Genomic DNA, 22,783 nt, shown 5'->3' on the forward strand with positions numbered 1-22,783 from the left:
TCATTTCTGATTTTATTTATTTGAGCCTTCTCTCTTTTTTTCTTGGTGAGTCTAGCTAAATAAAGGTTTGTCCATTTGTTTATCTTTTCAAAGAAGCAGCTCTTGGTTCCATTGATTTTTTTCCTATTGTTTTTTAAGTCTCTGTTTCATTTAATTCTGCTGTGATTTTTATTATTTCCTTCCTTCTACTGATTTTGGGCTTTGTTTGTTTTTCTTTTTCTAGTTCCTTCAGATGCACTGTTTGTTTATTTGGGATTTTTCTTGTGAGGTAGGCCTGAATTGCTATAAACTTCCCTCTTAGAACCATTTTTGCTGTATCCCACTAATTTTGGCATGTCATATTTTCATTTTCATTTATCTCCAGGTATATTTTGATTTCTCCTTTGACCTAATAGTTGTTCAGTAGCATTTTTTTGAATCTCCACATGTTCGTGGCTTTTCCAGTTTTCTTCCTGTACTTGATTTCTAGTTTCATAATGCTCTGGTCAGAAAAGATGGTTGGTATTATTTCAGCCTTCTTAAATTTATTGAGACTTGTTTTGTGGCCTAATATGTGATCTATCCTGGAGAATGTTCCACCTACATTTGAAAAGAATGTGTATTCTGCGGTTTTTAAATATATATATTTACTAAGTCCATCTGATCTAATGTGTCATTTAAGGCCAGTGTTTCCTTATTGATCCTCTGTTTTGATGATCTATCCGTTGGTGTAAGTGGAGTGTTAAAGTCCCCTACTATTATTGTGTTGCTGTCTATTTCTCCTTTTATGTCTGTTAATAATTGCTTTATATATTTAGGCGCTCCTATGTTGGGTGCATAGGTATTTACAAGTGTTATATCCTCTTGTTGGATCATTCCCTTTGTCATTATCTAGTGCCCTTCTTTGTCTCTTATTACAGTTTTTATTTTAAAGTCTATTTTGTCTGATATAAGTATTGTTACCCCAACTTTCTTTTCAGTGCCATTTGCATGGAATTTCTTTTTTCCATCCCTTCACTTTCAGTTTATGAGTGTCTTTAGTTCTGAAGTGTGTCTCTTGTATGCAGCATATATGTGGGTCTTGTTTTTTTATCCAATCGGCCACCCTGTGTCTTTTGATTGGACCATTTAGTCCATTGACATTTATAATAGCTATTGATAAGTATGTACTTATTGTCATTTTGTTACTTTCTTTTCTCAGTGTTTTAGTAGTTCTTTTCTGTTCCTTTCTTCTCTTGCTCTCTTCCCTTGTGGTTTGATGGCTGCCTTTACTATTATATTTGGGCTCCTTTCTCTTAATTTTTTGTATATTTATTATAGCTTTCTGGTTTGTGCTTACCATGAGGTTCATATGTAATAACCTTTGTAAACAGCAACCTGTATTAAGTTGATGATGTCTTAAGTTTGACCTCTTGCTAAAAGCTCTACTCTTTTTTTAAAAATTTTTTAAAAGATTTTATTTTTCCTTTTTCTCCCCAAAGCCCTCTGGCACATAGTTGTATATTTTTAGTTGTGGGTCCTTCTAGTTCTGGCATGTGGGACACTGCCTCAGCATGGCTTGATGAGCAGTGCCATGTCCGTGACCAGGATCTGAAACAGTGAAACCCTGGGCCACCAAAGCAGAGCACATGAACTTAACCACTTGGCCATGGGGCCAGCCCCAAAGCTCTACTCTTTTACTCCCCTCCTCCCACATTTTATGTTTTTGATATCATATATAACCTCTTTTTTGTGTGTGTATCTGTTAACCTCTTATCTTGGAAATAGATAATTTTAGTACTTTTGTCTTTTGATCTTCATATTAGCTTCATAGGTGGTTGATCTGCTACCTTTACTGTATATGTGCCTTTATCAGTGATTTTATTATTATTTTTGATAATTTTCTTATTCCTATTTATGATCTTTTCTGTTCCACTTAAATAAGTCCCTTTAGCATTTCTTGTAGGGCTGGTTTATTGGTGATAAAGTCCTTTAGTTTTTGCTTGTGTGGAAAACTCTTTATCTCTCCTTCCATTCTGAATGAGAACCTTGCCAGGTAGAGTATTCTTGGCTGTAGATTTTTTCCTTTCAGCACTTTAAATATATTGTGCCACTACCTTCTAGCCCCTACAACAGCCAGATTGAACTTTAAAAAGGTAAATCAGATATCACTATCTGCCCTGCTTAATTTCTTTCTGTGACTTTTCGTTACCCTTTAAATAAAATCCAAACTCTGGGCTTAGATGTAGTACAAGACCTTAAGTGATTTGACCTACCTGCCTCTCTGATCTTATTTCTGATCATAGTCCTTTATCTTATACCATTCTCTCCACCCTCATTGGCCTTTTGTTTCTCAAATACACCAACTTCTTTCCCACTTCAGGATCTTTGTACTTACTTTTCCTTTTTCCTATAATGTCTTTATCCCAGAATCATATGGTATGCTTCTGATGAGATATCCCCTCTTCGAAGAGACCTTTGTTGACTAGCCTGTCTAATATAGCCCTCCATGTCACTATTTATGCCCTCATTCTGCTTTGTCTTCATAACTCCTACCATTTTTAAAAATATCGTGTTCATTTATTTGTTTACTTATTGTTTGTAGCCTCTAGTATAGGGTGAGCTCCCTGCAGCTGCAACTTTATCTTGTTCACCATTGTATTACCAATGCCTATAGAACAGTATCTATAGAAGCAGATACCAATTAGAAGCAAGCCAGTTTGCATCACAGAAACCTACAAAAGCTCAGGAACTGAAGGTGGGTCTCAGGCTTGGGCTGAAAACAGGATTAATGTAAGCCTTTTAAGGGGTGTAAACTGGACCTGCAGGTCACCATCCTCATTCATTTCAGCTAATCAGTTAACTCTCACCCACCTCGACAAGAGATCAGTTTTATTTTTGAAGAAAAATGAACCAGGGATGCTTCAAACTGGGGGTAAGCATCTAACATGACAGAAGATAGAGAAGGAATGCCATAGTGAGAAAGAGGGAGGTGAAGGGATAGTGCCTGCATACTGAATGGTGAGGCTCTTGAGACTTCTAGTCCTCTTCTATCACTTGGCTCTCAGGCAGGCGGGAAACATCTCCATCCCACTCTCACCCCCACCACCTGCCAGGAAATTGGTGGATTTGGAGAAATTGCATAGCTCCAAGTAAAAGAAGAAAGCTTTAAAAAGTAATCATCAAAAAACCTTGTAGTTATTATCTTTTAGGAGGTTAGAGAAGTATTGTATACTATTCATGGCACAAGAATAGTATACAATAAAATGGATATAATTAGAGAACCACACAGATTCCTAAAAATTGAAAAATATGATAAATAAAACCATTTGAATAGAAAGTCAAGTAGATAAAGTTGAGGAAATCATCTATTAATAGAGAAAAATCAAAGATGGAAAATAAGAAAGAAAAGATAAGAAAATTAAAGGATCAATCCAAGAAGTCTATTTTTGACTAATACAAGAACATTTTCTAGAACTGAAGGGCATGAACTTCTAGACTGAAAGGGCCTACTAAGTGCCCAGCAGAATTAATGAAAAAGGACGCACCCCAGAGAATATCATTATGAAACTTTAGAATATAGGTAATAAAAATAAGACTCTAAACACTTCCACAGAGGAAAAAATAAAACAAAACAGATCCTATACAAAGGATTAAAAATTAAAATGGTATTAGACTTCTCAACACTAGCTCTGGAAGCTAGACCAACAGAACAGTGCTTTCTGAGAGAAAATTATTTCCTACTTTAAATTCTATATCCAGCCAAACTGTCAGTCAAGCATGAGGGTGGAATAAAGACATTTTCAGACATGCAAGATTTTGAAAATTTGCCTCTCGTGCCCTTTCTTAGGAAGCTGCTGGAGGATGTGTCCCATCAAAACAAGGGGGTAAACAAAACAGCAAAATAAAAATAAAACGGAAGGCATAAGATCTAGAAAGAAATGGGTAGGGGCCAGCCCAGTGGCGCAGCGGTTAAGTGCACACGTTCCACTTCTCAGCGGCCCGGGGTTCACCGGTTCGGCTCCCAGGTGCGGACATGGCACTGCTTGGCAAGCCATGCTGTGGTAGGCATCCCACATATAGAGTAGAGGAAGATGGACACGATGTTAGCTCAGGGTCAGGCTTCCTCAGCAAAAAGAGGAGTACTGACAGTAGTTAGCTCAGGGCTAATCTTCCTCAAAAAAAAAAAAGAAAGAAAAAGAAATGGGTAGAAAGATGATAGCAAATCCCAGGGTGACTGCTAGGCAATAATCTAGAGAATAAGCACTTCAAACTGGAGTGGAAGAATCAAGAGCTCCAGGAGAGATGTTTGAGGGAAGAATTTAGGGATTTCCAGATGTGTTTGGCAGGGCGGAAATTCATATTCAGAAAAATTTTACCCTTCTGTTGGAGGCTTTGGGAAGAATTAGTCGTAGGCATGTAATAACTAAGCAAATTAGAAATTAGGCAAAACACACAAAAATTGTGCAAGAAATAAAATGTGATCATAATACACTAGTTGGCCTAATAATGATTATAATTAGTCATGATAATGTAAATGCTGAATCTTGATTTGTTTCTCCTGAAAATTGGTTTTACCAAAAATTGTCTTATAACAATATTGGAAGGGAAGTAATTTAAGAGGGCTAGATCCTCAGCTTCCACACTGGAAAGGCAGTAGAAGGTCAGAAATAGTAGTATGTTAGCTAGAGCTATGATGATAAATAGAAGAAACAGCTAAAAGAGTTGAAAGTGGTTCCCTCCTGGGAATAGGATTCAGTGGCGGTATGGGTAGGCCAGGGGACTGTTATTTTTTTACCTATTTGAAGCTATGTGAGTGTATAACTGATGAAAATTAAGTTGGGAAGCTGTTGTGGTAATCTAGAGAGAGCTGATGGTGGCTCAGTCTGTGTGGTAGCAGTGAAGGTGGAGAGAAGTAGTGGGATTCTGGATATTTTTGAAAGTAAAGGCAATGGGATTTCCTAATGGATTGAGTGTGAGATATTAGCACAAGGGAAGGAGGAGTCAAGGATGACTCTTACTTGGATTTTTGACTTGAGCAACTGGGTTCTAGAATTGTCAGTAAACTGGAGAAGACTGCATGGGGGACACATTTAGGGGAGGGGAGATTGGGAGATTCCAAATTGGCAGTTGGATAACAAGTCTGAAATTCAGAAGAGAGGTTTAGGATGGTTGTCTTTCTTAGGGGACCGTAGGCAAATTATGTAACCTCTGTATCCTCGGTTTTCTCATCTGTGAAATAGAGAGTAACAATAGTAGTACTGTACCAGGTTGATGGGAGAATTAAATTAGATAATGTACATAAAGAACTTATCACAGTACAAGGCACTAAATCTTAACTATTATCATTTTTTTTCTGCTTTATCTCCCCAAACCCCCTGCACATAGTTGTATATCTTAGTTGCAGGTCCTTCTCGTTGTGGCATGTGGGACACAGCCTCAATGTGGCCTGACGAGCGGTGCCATGTCCAAGCCCAGGATCCGAACTGGCAAAACCCTGGGCTGCTGCAGTGGAGGTTGCGAACTTAACCACTCGACCACGGGGCCAGCCCCTACTATTATCATTTTTATTACTGTTATTATCATAATCATCTGAAGCATCATATATTGAGGCTGTATAGAATTTTAAAGCTTAAGAGTTAAGAATTCAGTCCTGACTCTGGCATTTGCTAGTTGTGTGACCTTGGGCAAGCCACTTAATCTCTCTTCAGTGTTCTTATTTGTAAAATGGAGATAATAATAGTACCTATCACATAATGTTTTCATAATAATTAAATGAGGTAATCCCTGTAAAGTACTTAGAACAGTGTCTGACACATCGTAAGTGCTCGATAAATATTATCCATCATTATTGTTATTTGTCTGTGAACTCCTTGAAGAAGGGGACATCATGTTTATTTCTATAGTCCCTTCTTAATCCCCTTTTGCTTGGCACTGTGTTTAGTATTTTGTGACAGGCAGTAAAAGTTTTAAGTGTTCTGTTTATCTATGGAGAGCACAAATCTTGCACATAGTAATTTCTTGATACATTGTTAGATTGAATTGTTCTCTTTCCTCTATACGTTTCTTCCACTTTGGGAGAGGGAGAAGAAATAAATCATTGTAAGAGTGTTGTTTCAGAAGTGTGCTCACATAAATTGAAGTTTGTGTTTATATTTTGCTATTTTGGTGTGAGTTTATGAGTCATCTTGGAATAAAGGATAAATTTAGGAAGGCGGAAGAAGCTTTTTCAGTGCTTAGAGAGACAATGTAGATACTTGGATTTGTGGATATTCGTTCTCTTCTGAACTTCCTCGATTTTTTTTTTTTTAAGATTTTATTTTCTTTTCCTTTTTCTCCCCAAAGCCCCCCGGTACATAGTTGTATATTTTAGTTATGGATCCTTCTAGTTGTGGCATGTGGGACGCTGCCTCAGCGTGGTTTGATGAGCAGTGCCATGTCCGCGCCCAGGATTCAAACTGACGAAACACTGGGCCGCCTGCAGCAGAGTGCGTGAACTCAACCACTCGGCCACGGGGCCAGCCCCCTTCCTCGATTTTTTTTAAAAAAAGCATTTTGGAAACATTTAAAGTCACCGCATGTTTATATATTAATAGTTCTGCCATTGTCAGGAGACTTGGTATTTGCTGCTTGCATGGCAGTTTTGAACAATGTGATTTAAAAATTTTCTGTGAAATAAAGAAAATACTTACAGAATAAATTCATTCTTAGTTTCAGTTTATTGAGAATCAGTTATTCAAGATAGAGGATATTTGTTTTTCTCTCAGAAATCTAGGATGTTTTTCATGAAATTGGTTTAATATTTATAAGCCAGCAGATCTAATTTCAACTTTTTAGATTTTTATATAGTTTCACTAAAAAAAAGTAAAATTAGACCATGAACTTGATTGGTCCTCTTGTTATTTTATATGTAGTGCTATTGACATGATCTAGTGATTGCTGAGCAATGTTTATTTTCCCTTTAGTTATGTTAAAATTGGACAGAAACCATGGACAGAAAAGAGAAAGCCAGACTGAACCAGCTCTGTTTAGTGTCACCTGATAGAGGCTCTGGTGGTTAATGTCTGTTCAGCTGAGTTTTCCTTATGAGTTCTCAGATCTAGGACCCAGCACAACCAGTTTTCCATGATGTAATACCTCTAAAACACGTTTGACCTGCAGCAAGCTTTTCCCAAGGATGTTACTGCTTTTTTTATGGGTCTAGATTCGTAGCTCTTTGGGGACTTGAGATCTGAGCCATTGCTCTCTCTTCTCCTTTTTGGTTATTGGTTATTTCTAGGCCAAGAGAGTGATGGTATGTTTGTTTTATTTGGGAGTAAAATGCAAAGCAGTTCATTTTAGTGGCACATGTTAAAGCTTAGTGGAATCTGGTGGAGTATGTTGTAGGGTCTCTCCTAAAATTATGGGAGGAAATCAGATAAAAATACATCAAAACTTCTGGAAAAACTTTTTTTAAAAAAGTAAACCAATCTGAGTAGGTTTCAGATATAGACCTTTTAGAAAGCTAATTAATATAAAAATCATGCCACATTTTAGTATTCTGGTATAGGTTTATTTCAGGCCTCTTAATTGTTTTTACTGTAACTTTGGAGTGAGACATTTTTCTAGAAAGACCAGGACAAGTCAGAAGAAATCCTACAGTATGGATGCTGCTTATTGCTCAAAGTTGGCGGTAGAAAGGCTTGTAAAGCAAACCAGCTAGATTTTCACTGGTTTACAGATAAGCAGTTCTTTTTTCTGAATCAAAAATGAAGTTATTATTGAACAACTGGCCTTTTTTCTTCCATACCCATTGTCACAGAACAAAACATAGCCTTTGAAACCAAACAGATCCAGATTCCAGTACCTTCTCCAGCCTTTGTCAAGTAACTTAAATGCTCTCAACCTCATTTTCCTAGATGATAAAATGAGGGTAATTTCATCTCGGGTGATATATATAAAATACCTAGCACAGTTTCCAGGTATATTGTAGGTGAGCAATAAGTAGAAATTTTTTTGGACAGCTTTGATATAATGGCCACAGAACTCTTACTAGGTCCTGTTACGCAGTATTGAGGAGGCCCAGCTGTAACAGTAGTGTCAGTGTTTTTTCTCAGAATGAGGACAGCTGGATGTGTTTTAGACTGCTGTCACACCTCTCCCTCACTCTTCTGTTTAGGTAGTAAACTTTTGAGGAGGGACAGCATTTAAACTTTAGTGTTTAACTCTGAGCTTTATACAGAACTGTGAGCTCAGGAGATATTTGACGGTCTGGATATAAATGCCACTGAGGAACATAATAATGTTATTTTCCTTATGCTTGTTTAGAAAGAGTCAAAGCCCCAAGTCTGTCCTCAATCTGCGAACATTATAACTTAGGAAAGTGAGCATGAATTTTTTTTGAGTATGTATCTGTTATTAGTTTTCTATGCCTGCCATAGCAAATTACCACAAATCTAGGGGCTTAAAATTACAACACAAATTTGTTACTTACAGTTCTAGCTCAGAAGTCTAGATCAGAAGTCTGACATGGGTCTAACTGGGCTAAAATCAAGGTACTGGGAGGGCTGTGTTCCTTTCTGGAGGCTCTAAAGTAGAATCTATTTCCTTACTATTTTTTTTTTTTTAAATGGAATGAGCATTTTTTTTTTTTAAAGATTTTATTTTTTTCCTTTTTCTCCCCAAAGCCCCCCGGTACATAGTTGTATATTCTTCGTTGTGGTATGTGGGACGCTGCCTCAGCGTGGTGTGATGAGCAGTGCCATGTCCACGCCCATGATTCGAACCAACGAAACACTGGGCCGCCTGCAGCGGAGCGCGCGAACTTAACCACTCGGCCATGGGGCCAGCCCCACTATTTCCTTACTTTTTTCAGCTTCTAGCGGCTGCTTGTAGCCTCCTTCCATCTTCAAAGCCAGCAATGACTGGTTGAGTCTTTTGCACGCTGTGTCCCTCTGATACTAACTCTTCTGCCTCCCTCTTCCATCTTTGAGGACCCATTGTGATGACATTAGACCCACCTTGATAATCCAGGATAATCTCCCTATTTTAAAGTCAGCTCTTCAGCAACCTTCATTTCATCTACAACTTTCATTCATTTCCCTTGCATATAACATAATATATTTATAGGTTTGGGAAAATAGGACGTGGATTTCTTTGGACATTTGCCTACCCTAGTATCCCATTAGGAAGACATTTTTGAGCATGTCCTCAGGTGCTACTGTTAACCCATATTAAATATTAGTAAAACTCAATTTCTCTTTTTTATATAAAAATAATATAAGTAAAAATTCTGGTTTTCTTCCCACACTTTAATGGATAATCTTGCTCATTCCCCATTTTGGAGACTGGCTGATAGTAGGGTCTAGGAAAGGTTCTGCCTTGGAATAAGAACTTTAACTTTTAATTGAATTTAGTAAATATTTCTTGAGCTCTAACTATGAACAAGGCAGTGTTTTAGGTATCATAGAGACACAAAACTACATGGTGTGTTTAGTCCAGGTGGGCTAACTACTGTAGTAAACATCTTAAAATTGTATTGGCCTAACTTGTTTCTTATTCCAGTCCAGTGCATGTTGGGTGGAGGTAGAAGGGGAGCTCTTTTTCACCTAGGACAGGGCCTCAGATTCTTTCACTGGGTTTTCTGCATCTGCTGGTGGATGACGGGAGAAAGTGTGGAGGATGGTGTTGAGGTTTTTATGGGACAGGCCTAGAAATGACATAATCACTTCTGCCCCTATACCACTGACCAGAACTCCATGTCATAGACACTGGGAAATATAGTCTGCTTCAGGAGGAAAAGGGAAGCAGTTTAGTGAACAAGGAACCATTCTCTTCCTTCACATAAGATCCTCGCCCTCAAGAACCCTCTACTTTAGTGGAAGAGGCATAGATAAAACTTCATGTAGAAGGCAGGCCTCATAAATGCTACAATAGAGGGTTAAATAGAGTGATATGAATGTATGGAGAAGAGAAAGATTAATTTTGATTAGAAAGATTAAGGAAATATTTGAAATTATGTCTCTGAGTTAGGAATTATTATAACCACCCTTAAAGGCTATTTTAAGAACTAAATGATTTAATATGTAGCAGTGCCTGGCACACTAAATGATATGTAAATGTTTGGTGCTGTTGTTGTTGTTGTTGTTGTTATTATTTGGAGATGTTCTTGAATTGAGTTTTTAAGGATTGGTAGAGCTTTGAAAAATGAGTTCCTGACGGACTCATTCTAGCAACAGTAGGAAAGTGGGAGAATTCAGGACACATTTAGGAGTGGCAAGTTATATGACTAAAACATAGAGAATGCAGGTGGATGTAATAGGAGATAAAGTAAGAGAGGTTTGAGTTAGATCATTCAGACTCCTGAATAACACGCTAAGGAATTTGAACCTTGAGAGGGGCTGTGAGCTGCCACAAAAACTTTTTGAGTAGCTAGTAGATTCTTAAGGGAAACGATTATGTCTCGTTCATTTTTATGTATTTTTCTATAACTACATGGAGAGGTAACATGACGTTGTGGTTAAGAGCATAGACTCTGGAACCCACTGTTTAGGTTTGACTCTCCTGGCTTTGCCACTTATTAGCTGTATGATTTTGGGCAAGTTGCTTAATTTCTCTGACCTCGGTTTCTTTATCAATATGATTAGGATAATAAAAGTACTACTTCATTGGATTATTGTGAGGATTAAATGAATTAAATGAGTATAATGTAAAGCGCTTAGAACAATGCCTGCATAAGAAGTGCTTTTTAAGAATTAGTTTTTATCAGGGGCTGGTCCGGTGGCATAGTGGTTAAGTTCACATGCTCGGCTTGGGTGGCCCAGGGTTTTCATGTTCAGATCCCAGGCATGGGCCTAGCACCGCTTGTCAAGCCACACTGTGGCAGCATCCCACATAAAATAGTGGAAGATTGGCACAGATGTTAGCTCAGCAACAATCTTCCTCAAGCAAAAAGAGGAGGATTGGCAACAGTTGTCAGGTCAGGGCCAATCTTACTCACCAAAAAAAAAAAGAGGAAAAAAAAAATTAGTTGTTATCGTAAACATTACCACGGCCTGGCACATAGTAGACACTCAATTTTTTTTTGAGTGGTCAGAGATGTGTTTTAAATTTACCCAGCAAGTATTTATATACTGTCATATGCCAGGCAAGAAAATGCTTTAAGGAGCTTATGGTATAGTAGAGGACATATAAGGCATGTTATAAAACATAGTTAAAAGTAGGAAATGATGATGCTATAGGAGAGTGGTATAGAGGGAATGCCTTGGTAGTACAGAAGCAGGCTAGTTCAGAAATACTTCTACTTAGAGAGAGCCAAATTTGTTTTGTGGGAAAGCAAGTATTTGGGTTGGGCTTTTGAGGATGAGTAGAATCTAATTATGTGGAAATGAAGGGAGGGGCATTCTAAGTAGTGGGAACAGCCTGAGAAAAGGGAAAGGTGTGGAAAAGCATGATTATGACACTTTATGGGGAATGGTAAATCATGCTACAGGGAGGACTGAGACAAATTAAGTCTCTGGTCAAAGTCTAGTTTACCTGTAGTATCAGAGTTGGGAGTTTCCTTTCATAGTCTTAGTCTTACTAACTTTAGAGTAGTGATCAGCTGTCTTTGTCTAGACTGAGCCTTGCTAGTCAATGTATGGTCCATGGACCAAGTAGCATCAGCATCACCTGGGAGCTTATTAGAAATTCAGACTCTTAGGACCCTTCTGACCTATTGAATCACAGTCTGCAATTCACATGATTCCTAGGTGATTTGTTTCAACATTAAAATTTAGGAAGCTCTGGTCTGAAAAACAAAAGTAACCCTCCCTACTTCTCAACATGAATATGTGTGTAATATGAAACTAAAAATAAAGTTGAGTAATTACTCACTCTCAAGCACATACATTAAGAAAGTCCTTCCTTCCTGAGCTAAGTAATTCTAGCTGGCGTGATTTTGGGTGGTGGTAGTGAGGAATAAGAATTATTTAGAAGGAAATGTTTTTTAGCTCCTGTCTCATACCAAAAAAGATTTGAGGCTTCATCCACAAGTTAGATTTTGATATAATCAGCAATAAAAATGTCAGTGAAAACTTATTATTGATATTAAATGCTTTCCTCTGCATATATCACTTCCCTATTAAGGATGAATAATATTTCCCTTTTAAAGTATATTGTTTATAGCAACTGGAGTGATTAACTCTGCTCAAGCTCTTCTTCCAATAAAAAGCTAATGCCTGTCTCAGCTTGCCAGCTCTGTGACACCATTTTGGATGTGGTAGTGGTGGAAAGGAGATGAGGTCGAGGAGGTCAGGCAGAAAAGTCTCACATAGAAGGAGAGATGTGTGACACCACTGTGATGTGGTGATGTGAGTAGGGGGTGGGGAAGAAGGCAGATGGAAAACTGTCTCGTGAAGCCAATGCCTGCCTGAGTGTGCTATCTGTGACACTTCTGTGGATGATGTGGTCATAGTGATGGTGGGTTTAGAGGGAAGGGAAGTTAGGGTGTATCACACCCACAGCAGGGCTTTTCAGCTTCTTGGAAACCCATGACTTTAGAATGTAGCCATTGTTTTGCTGCTGGAATACTATTGCTTAGCTTCTATATAAAAAAATTTTTTTTTGAGGAAGATTAGCCCTGAGCTGACATCTGCTGCCAATCTTCCTCTTTTTGCCGAGGAAGACTGACCTAACATCCGTGCCCATCTTCCTCTACTTTATATGTGGGACACCTACCACAGCATGGCTTGCCGAACCAGTGAACCTCAGGCCGCTGAAGCGGAACATCTGCACTTAACCACTGTGCCACCGGGCCGGCCCCTGTATAAATATTTGATTAAAGAAAATAAATACCTCTTAGCTTTCCAGCCTTGTACCTACCTCGAGATGTTTTTTTTTCTCTTGGTGAGGAAGAGTGACCCTGAGCTAACTCTGTTGCCAATCTTCCTCTTTTTGCTTGAAGAAGATTGGCCCTGAGCTAACATCTGTGCCCATCTTCCTCTATTTTGTATGTGGCATCTCACCACAGCATGGCTTGATGAGTGGTGTGTGGGTCCGCGCCTGGGATCTGAACCCACGAACCCTAGGCCGCTAAAGCAGAGCACATGAACTAACCACACTGCCATTAAGCTGGCCCTAAATATTTTTGTCATATAAAATGAATTTACATTGTGAAGTTAATTTGGTGATAATTGCTTTTTCATTCAAGTATTGCTTGTTTAGCATCTTATGTGCAAAGCATTATATGTCAGGCACTATATATAGAAACAAAGGAGAAAAGATCTGTACTCTTAAAAACCTTTCTTATATTAGAGTCTGGAACAGGAGTCAGCAATGTTAAAAGAAGAATAGCTAACATTTTCTAGTGCTTATTATGTTTCATGAGCCTGAGTTATCTCATTTCATCTTCACAGTAATTCAATAACCATATAAGTTAGGTAATATTAATATTCCCATTTTGCATGTGATAAACTGAAAAACAGAGAAGTCATCAGTAAATGGCAGAGCCAGGATTCAAATCCAAGCCGTCTGACTCCAGACGCTGGACCACTTCACTTCTGCTTATGAGCTGTCTTTCAAAGGAGGGTGAAAAATGCTAGCAGTACTGGGGGAGTAGGGATGTAGAGGGAAAGAGAGGACAGGAGGGAGGGAGGGAGGGAGCGGGAAGGAGGTGGAGGGAGAGGATTAATGCTAACTGAGGGCGTCTAGGAGATCATTATAGGGGAGATGAGATTTTAGCTGATCCTGGAAGGATGATTTTCAGTAAGTAGTCTTCCAACTCAGGGAGGAGCTTGAACTTAACGTTTCCAGGTCATAAAAACCATTCATGCCATTCAACAAATCTTTACTGAGAACTTGCTTACTGTGTGCCAGATAGTATCTAGGTACTAGAAATGCAGAGATAAACAAAACTCTGGATCTTCCACAGTAAGGAAAGTTATAAAAGACTGATGTGGGCAGAAGACAGATTAGAATGAGTTTAGGAATGAATGAAGATTAAAGAAATGTGGATAGTGAATTTAGTCTACTCTTTAAGTTTGGTAACAAATGAAAAGAGTGAATTAGGATCATACTTTAGGGAGAGGAGCAAGGGAAGCATTTTTTTTTTAAGATGGGGGAAATTTGAGTATCTTTGTAGGATGGCACTAGAGGAGAGGGAGAGATGGGTGATGAATAAGGCTCATGGGAAAATGTAAGGTTCCAAAGATAAGTTGGAGCAGAACAAGGAAAGTTTTAAATGCTGTGGTAAAGAATTTTGACATTATTCTATAGGCAGAAGGGAGCACTGAAGGTTTATGAAGAAGGGAATGACATATTTTGTATTTTGAAAAGGTAACCCTAATAGCCATGTATGGGATGGCATAATCTAGGATCATTAATAATGAAAAAATAAAAGTCACTAACCTTTATTTGAGCATGGGCTAGAGATTGCTAAACACTGTACCCGAAATATCCCATTGAATCCTTCTAACAGCTCTTTAAGGTAGTGTTATTTCCAGGTCCATTTTTGCAGATGAGGAAATTGAGATTTATAAAGATTAACTAACTCACCCAAAGTTTCCTAGGTGGAAATGGATAGATCCCTATGTTCTACTGCTAGCGTCAGCAAACTGTTTCTGTAAAGGACTGGATAGTAAATGTTTTAGTCTCTGCAAGCCATACAGTCTCTGTCACAGCTATTCAACTCTACTGTTGTAGCACAAGAGCAGCCATCGGTAGTACCATGGCTGTGTCCTAGTGAAAAGTGATAAAAATAAGGAGTGGGCCATAGTTAGCTAACCCCTGCTAGTGCCCATTATAGTTTGGAAAGCCGTAATGGAGGAAGAAATGTAGCTTATCGTGTTTTACTTTACCTCTTTTTGCTATGGTGGGGTAGTGGGAATAGACTCATTCTCTAGAGGCATTCTACCTCACTCAGTTTCTTTTCACTGAACAATCATTTACTGAGTGTGCATACTATTTGCTACAGACTGTTAGGAGCTGTGAGCACAGGGAAGAATTCTTAGGTAGGGATACCATTTAATCTCAAAGAAGCATCCTTTCTGTAAGAGGCTCACTAGAAACAGTTATTTTTGCATACAATTTAACCACATTCTGCAAAATACCCACTTAACTTTTTATTCCAATTGCGTTCCAACAGTATGACCCTTAGAATGACAGTTCTGTGAGATCAGGGACTTTGTTTTATTCACTGTCCTGTCCCTAATGCCTTGCACATAGTAGCCACTCAATAAATAATTGTTTAGTAAATGAGTGGCATACTGACTCTCATAATTCCAATGATTGGGAAGTTGTATAAACACTTAGAGAAGAGTGACCTATTTTAAAGATGCCTGTGCAGCTGCAGCTTGCCTAAATGGGTTGTCTTCTCATTCATCTTTCCCAGATTTCTTCTGCTCCAGTGCAGCTTACTCTCTTTTAATCACCTAGTTTCTGATGTTAGCTGAAACTCTCAGTGCTCTGTCTGCATAGCATATAGACACTGTGCCGTGCTGGCCAGAAACATTCAGCGTTCCAGATTCTGTCTTTAGCACTCTGTGTTACTTATGTTCATGATTCTTTAGACTTTACCTGCCCCACGTTCCTCCCACTCACTCTCTGTTTTAGGTAGTGAGTTTCATAGTAAAGAAACTGACATGAATGAAGTTAAATGTCCCACTTTTACAAAGCAGGGAGTGGAGGTAGGGACAAGGGTTGGAGAGTGGAGAGGAGAGTAGCCTAATAGAAACCAGCTTTTCTGCCCAGCCACCCATGACCAAATTTGATTCTTTGATTCTAAGGTATAATTATGATAATTGCGTATATATTTTTGAACTCTTAAGTATGTACTATGTACTTAACTATGTTCACTGTGCTGTGGACATTACATTCATTATTTCGTTCAGTCTTTCCAACAATCATATGTATTGGACACAATCTATTACAGAGAGGGAAACTAATGCTTGCCTAGTAAAGAGTGGGGGTGGGATCTGAACCCGTACCCTCTAACTTCAGAGCCCTTTTAACTACTCTACTATCTCACTTCCCATTTCTTCCCAAGCCAGAGGTAAATTTCAACTAGTCGTTGGAGCCTGCATCCTATTTTCATTACTGCTTAGATCTTTCCTTAAGTTCTTTCCTTTCTCAAGTTGCCGTTAAGTCTCTGGATGTACTTAGAGAAAACCAGTGGTCCAGAAACCACCTCTTGGAGAAACTCTGAAATTTCCACATTAGTAATTTTGGTTGAAGCAGCACGTCTTTAAAACTTTGCTGTTATATTATAGCCAACCAGGCAATCTCCCTCACTCAGTTTCTTTTCACTCAACAATCATTTACTGAGTGTGCATACTATTTACTAGGCACTGTTAGGAGCTGTGAACAGAAGGAAGAAAATGACCTGGACTCTGCCTTCAGGGAACTTTATGGTCCTTTTCAGCACAGGCACTGCTGTGCCTTCACTTTGACTTGTAGTCAGTCTTTGCCCATTTCTGTGCTCTTCTAAACTAGAACTTACTTGAGACTTGGGTATTGTTAATGAGACTTCTTCTTGGCAACCCAAACCCCAATTGTCACTGGCTTTATGACATTTATCTTCTCCCACGTTATGATCATCATCAATCATGACCACTGATTTTTGGGTTTTATTTAAAAATTATTTTTACATATAAATATAAGCTGTTGGTTGAAAAAAACTTGAAATATAATGTAAGTGTGTACACTAAAGAATAAAAATCACTCTTTACCGCCTCAGTACCATTTATTATTAGTGCTTCTAGACATTTTCTATTAATATACAGTTTTTTACACAAAGAGAATTTGTAGCTCAGTGTTTTCATTTAACAATATATTTTGGATATCTTCCCATATCAGTGCATAAAGATCTACTTCATTCTTTGCTTTTCTTTTTTTTTTTTTAAATGCATTTTCTTTTTTTTTTTTTAAAGATTTTATTTTTTTCCTTTTTCTCCCCAAAGCCCCCCGGTAACACAGTTGTATATTCTTCGTTGTGGGTCCTTCTAGTTGTGGCATGTGGGACACCACCTCAGCGTGACTTGATGAGCAGTGCCATGTCCGCACCCAGGATTCGAACCAACGAAACACTGGGCCGCCTGCAGCGGAGCGCGCAAACTTAACCACTCGGCCACGGGGCCAGCCCTACTTCATTCTTTTCAATGGCTATATAGTATTCCAAATCTATAAACATACCATAAATATTTGACCAGTCGTTTTTTTTTTTTTTTTCTGTTTTTTCTTTCTGCTTTTTCTTCCCAAATCCCCCCAGTACATAGTTGTATATTCTAGTTGTGGGTCCTTCTAGTTGTGGCATGTGGATGCCACCTCAGCGTGGCCTGATGGGTGGTGCCATGTCTGTGCCCAGGATCCGAACCAGCGAAGCCCTGGGCTGCCGCAGCAGAGCACACAAACTTCACTCGGCCACGGGGCTGTCCCCTGACCAGTCTTTTATGGGTGTTTAGATTCATATAAACTGCTGACATAGATGTCCTTTTACATGTATTTTTGCTTGCCCAAATTGAGTATATTTGTAAGATAAATTCCAAGAAGTGGAATTGTTGGAGCAGATGAAACTTTTACTAGATATGATCAATTACCCTTCGAAAAAGTTGTGCCAAGTACTCAATAGTGTTTCCTCACCTTCTGGACAAGACTGAGCATTATCAATCTTAATCTTTATTCGTTTGATAGATTTAAAAAGCAGTATCTCCTTGTTTTAATGTACATATCTTTAATTGTGAATGAATTAGAGCACATTTTGATATTTTTATTAGCCATTTATCCTTGTTCTTCTGTGGATTATGTACGTATCTTTTGCTTATTTTTCTATCGGGTTCTTTTTTTTGTCACGTATTTGGAAAAGTTCTTTTTATATTAAGGAAGTCAGTCTTTTGTCATCCAGCAAATGTGGGCTCCCTCCACCCCAGTTTGTTGTTTATAATTTACAGACTTTCAGATTGGGTAGTCCAACCTACTTACTTTCTTTCTTTCTTTTTTTTTTTGAGGAAGATTAGCCCTGAGCTAACATCTGCCACCAATCCTCCTCTTTTCGCTGAGGAAGACTGGCCCTGAGCTAACATCCATGCCCATCTTCCTCTACTTTATACGTGGGACACCTACCACAGTATGGCTTTTGCCAAGTGGCACCATGTCCGCACCTGGGATCCGAACCAGCGAACCCTGGGCCGCTGAGAAGCGGAAAGTGCGGACTTAACCGCTGCACCACCAGGCTGGCCCCCTACTTACTTTCTACATTAGGAAACTGAGTCCCAAATAGGGTTAATGACTTTTTTTTTTCCTGGTAAGCATGTAGTCAGATAATGGCAGAGCTGAAACCAGCATCAAGCTTCCTTACTTCCAGTTGGGTACTTTTCCCATTATACTGTGCTATTTTTAAGGCTTACTCTCCTCACTCTTCCACCATTGCTTTTTTACCACTCGATCTTGTCACAACCAGATGTTTCATGGTAAACTTAGACATTTACCAGCCTGGTGTCAAAGTTTGAGAGTCTCCTGGGTTGTACAGGATTGGATTGTTTCTAATGCCTGGGTAACTAAACTAATTTCTCTGTATGGCAGTTATATTCATGACCTTTTCATTTGTTTAACAAAATTTTGTTTTGTTTTGTAGGTTCATGGGTGTGTGTGTACATCAAGGACAATTGCATGCACTTACAGAGGTAAGACTTCAGTAAGTGTGTTGAAGTGACTACTTTGCTTTAGTTTCAGTATTTATGGTTCCATAGTAATTGTTACTTGCATATATAAGCAAAATGTATATGCATTTATGTTTATGCAAAAATGAAAGTGTTAACAATGCTTTCTTTTGTTGCCTGGGTACAACGGCCATATCTCTTAATACTCTTGGATTCCCTCATAATACTTGCTGAGTACTCTGAGAATAGGAGTGTTCAAATATTATGTTGATTCTTGCTGCCCAGTTGACTACCTCGTAAGCTAAGGGATGGCATCACTTGGCTACAGACTCTATCATGGCAGTAAATTCCCAGACTACACAGAAACGTTTGGTGTCCTGATCTAGAATTCCACTGTCGCTGCTCTAATTTCCTGATTGGTCTTATTACTCCTTGGAATCAGTTTACATCTCTATTCTCATTTCATTTTCAGCCTCTTCTAGGCAGATAAATATGTAATAGTCATTACTCAGCTTCTGAGGACGAGAGAATCTTCTCTCGAATAAAAGCTTCCCAAACTCAGATACTGAGTTACCAACTTCAGAATTTGCTTTAGTGCTTCTTAGAAACACAGATTCCTGGAATTTTCTAGGTTTAGTAGGTCTGCATAGGGCACATATGTATTCTTAAATGCTCCCCAGATTATTCTAATGAACCTCTAGATTTGAGAATCTAAGTTTTAGAATGTTTTCACATTCCTCCTTGAAAAGTAAGTACCAAAATACAAAGTGAAGAAACTTAGGAAGGAAAATTGTTTAAGAGAATTGGCCAGGGGTATTGGTTTCCTGCTGGCTTAGTGCCTGGTATTAGTCCTTAATATCTTATGAAGGCACGTCCCATGTGCCCCACTCTCTGTCTCTTTTCTCAATTACTGAGGGCACCAGAGTGTTGGATGTTTTTAGCTATGGCTTGCCTCTTTTTTTTTTTGAAAGGTTGGCACCTGAGCTGACATCTGTTGCCAGTCTTTTCTTTTTTCTTCTTCACCCCAAAGCCCCCCAGCACATAGTGGTATATTCTAGTTGTGCTCTGTGGGATGCTGCCTCAGCATGGCCTGATGAGCGGTGTCATGTCCATGCCCAGGATCCAAACTGGCGAAATCCTGGACCACCAAAGCAGAGTGCGTGATCTTAACCACTTGGCCACGGGGCCAGCCCCTGGCTTGCCTCTTATATGGAAGGCCAAAGAAGGTGGAATGGTGAGGTGGTTAAGAGCATGGCTTCTCAAGTCTTGATTGCCTTGGTTTGAATCTCTCTGTGCCTCAATGTTTTCATCTGTAAAATGGGAATAATAATAATAATAGTACCTGCCCCAGGGAGACTAGATAGAGAAGAGGACTAGTGGCTGAGCCCTAGAGTATTTTAATTTTAGAAGTCTCAGAAGGGCAGATTTAGAAGGAGTGAGGTAGGAAGAAAACCAGGAGAGCATGTTGGCCTGGAATGGAAAGAAGGAGTTTCAAGGAGGAAGGAGTAATTAATTGTGGCAAATGCTGCTGCTAAGATGATCACCTCACAGGAATGTTGTGAGGATGAAATGTAAAATGCTTATTTAGCAGTGTCTGGCATATAGTCGTTGCTTCATACATTTTAACTATTACAGCTTTTATTATTAACAGTGATTAGTCCCTCCTGAACTCCTTGAATTGTCAATGTGTTTCATTTGGTACTTAGATCTATACTGCTGTTAGTATCATTAAATTTAAAAAGACCCCTTTTATTGAAGTATAGCAGAAAAAGTACACATACAAAAAGTGTACAGCTCACTTGATTTCTGCAATTGAACACACTCATAACCAACATCCCAGATCAAGAAACATTTTCTGTGTATTTCTTATCTCAGAAGTGAGTCTGTAAATTCTTCAGAGACAAAATTCTCTCCTTTTCTCAAGTTATCTATATCTGCCAGAGCTCTGACACTAATAGTTGTAAAAATGTTTGTGCACTCCATGTTTATATCATTGTTCTCTGAAATGTGAGTTTATTGGAAGGGCTTGTGTGTTGGTTTTGCTGACAAAGAGGAACCTGCTTTAAAATCTGTGATCATGTTGCAAATTTAGAAATGGAGTGTAGTGGAAATGGCAGAAATGAATGATCATAATGCAACGTTCTCTTGACCATGTTCCACTTAAATAATGTTTTCTGTTGCTTGTTAGCTTGTTTATAGCAATATACAACATATAGTGTGTGCTTTGTGAAAGAGTATTTCCAGTACCATTAATGAGATATTGACATAGCTTATCATATTAATAATTTATATTATGATGTTCATAGGCTGATGGTCATGAAGCCCAAATATCCAGATGTTCTTGGTTGTTTTCAGAAGGGAATCAGCAAAGGCCATCATGGCATAGCTCTCTGGGGATTCCTACATTTAATTACCTTATAGTCTGACTTGGCAGCACAGCTATTGGTTTCACTGAGGATCATAAAAATAAATTACTAATAACATCTAGCACAGGACTTGGAAGTGGGATGGCATTTAGTAAATATTTCTTGATTGATGGAATGCCTGCCCTCTACAATAATGTGAGCATCATTCTTTCTCTTAAAATAGTTTGTCAATAATTACAGTAGACAAGCATAGCTCTTGTTAATGTCTGTAAAGTATTGCTATTATTAGGAAGAATATTTCTCATATACAGTAGTGATCTGGACTTTTCTTGGCTTGAACTATTTCCACAAGTCTTCATTATAATTGTAGACATTAATTTAACTTGGAATAGTCAGACGCTTAGATGTGTTTTTTTAAAAACTGCCTGTAGTAAGATTAGACTTCTGAGTTTTTAAGCAAATGACTTGTTAAAGAGAAAGCAGTTTTATAAAAGGGTAGACAGAACCTTTTAAGTTTAATGAGTTGAGTTAAGAATCCATATTGTATTGAGTAGGAATAGTCCTACAGTATGTCTTTGACCCAGAAGACCTAACCTTGTCTTTCATTTAGTCATGAGTATCAAGGAAGTGGAAATCTTTGGTTTTTAAAGACAGAAAATATAACCCTATGTGTCAGTTAACTATTGCTATATAGTATCCAACCACAAAACCTCAAAAGCATGCATAAACATTTATTTCTCATATGTCTGCAGCATTCAGCTGAGCTGAGCTGGGCCCAGTGGGCAGTTCTGCTGGCCTCTCTTGGGCTCACTCATGTATCTGCAGGTCAGCTGATGGTCTGCTCTAGGTTGGGCCTTGCTGCGGCAGCCTTGCTTCAGCTGTTTCTCATCCTCCTTCTGGAACCAGTGGGCTAGCTTGGATATGTCCTTTTAAAAATGATACCAAAATAACAAGAGTATGCTAGTCCATTTGCACAAGCACTTTTCATGATTCCACTTATGTTCAAGTTTGCTTGGCCAGTATCCCATTGGACAAAGCAAGTGACATACCTGAGTCCACATTGGGAGCATACTACAAAGTTACACGTCAAAGGGCATGGATTCAGTAAGGGGTAGAGAATTGGAACCATTGTTGTAGTCTCCCATGCTCTGTAAATATTCCAATCAGCAGATCAGAATTATTTGTCTTGAGCTGGCCCGGTGGCGCAGTGGTTAAGTGTGCATGTTCTGCTTCGGTGGCCCGGGGTTTGCTGGTTTGGATCCCGGGTGTGAACATGGTACTGCTTGGTAAGCCATGCTGTGGCAGACGTCCCACATATAAAGTAGAGGAAGATGGGCACGGATGTTAACTCAGGGCCAGTCTTCCTCAGCAAAAAGAGGAGGATTGGCAGCAGATGTTAGCTCAGGGCTAATCTTCCTCAAAAAAAAAAAAAAAACAAAAGAAGAATTATTTGTCTTTTCTACCCTGCTTACTTTACTGAGGGTAAAGATTTTTCTCTCATTTTAAAAATCATAACTACCAGTTATTATTATTATTATTTTTTTTTTTTGAGGAAGATTAGCCCTGAGCTAACATCTGTTGCCAATCCTCCTCTTTTTGCCGAGGAAGACTGACCCTGAGCTAACATCCGTGCCCATCTTCCTCTACTTTATACGTGGGATGCCTACCACAGCATGGCTTTGCCAAGCGGTGCCATGTCTGCACCCGGGATCTGCACCGGTGAACCCTGGGCCGCCGAGAAGCAGAACATGTGAACTTAACCGCTGCACCACCGGGCCAGCCCCAGCATAGGTTCTTGTATGTGTAGCATGTGTAGTATTTGTGGAGTTCAATTCTGACTAACTATTTATA

The 22,783-nt window shown here is 38.9% G+C and overlaps 1 protein-coding gene across 2 annotated transcripts in view; it reads left to right on the forward strand.

The window, feature by feature from the left end:
• Positions 1 to 22,783, forward strand: part of TESK2 (testis associated actin remodelling kinase 2) — a 163,381-nt gene that overhangs the window by 88,071 nt on the left and 52,527 nt on the right. For both annotated transcript variants that reach the window (XM_070609797.1, XM_070609796.1), the window contains exon 4: positions 18,542 to 18,590. In XM_070609797.1, coding sequence (XP_070465898.1) covers positions 18,542 to 18,590 — 49 coding nt within the window. The remainder of the gene's footprint in view (positions 1 to 18,541; positions 18,591 to 22,783) is intronic.

This window comes from Equus przewalskii, chromosome 2 (genome assembly GCF_037783145.1).
Source record: "Equus przewalskii isolate Varuska chromosome 2, EquPr2, whole genome shotgun sequence".
Taxonomy (NCBI): domain Eukaryota; kingdom Metazoa; phylum Chordata; class Mammalia; order Perissodactyla; family Equidae; genus Equus; species Equus przewalskii.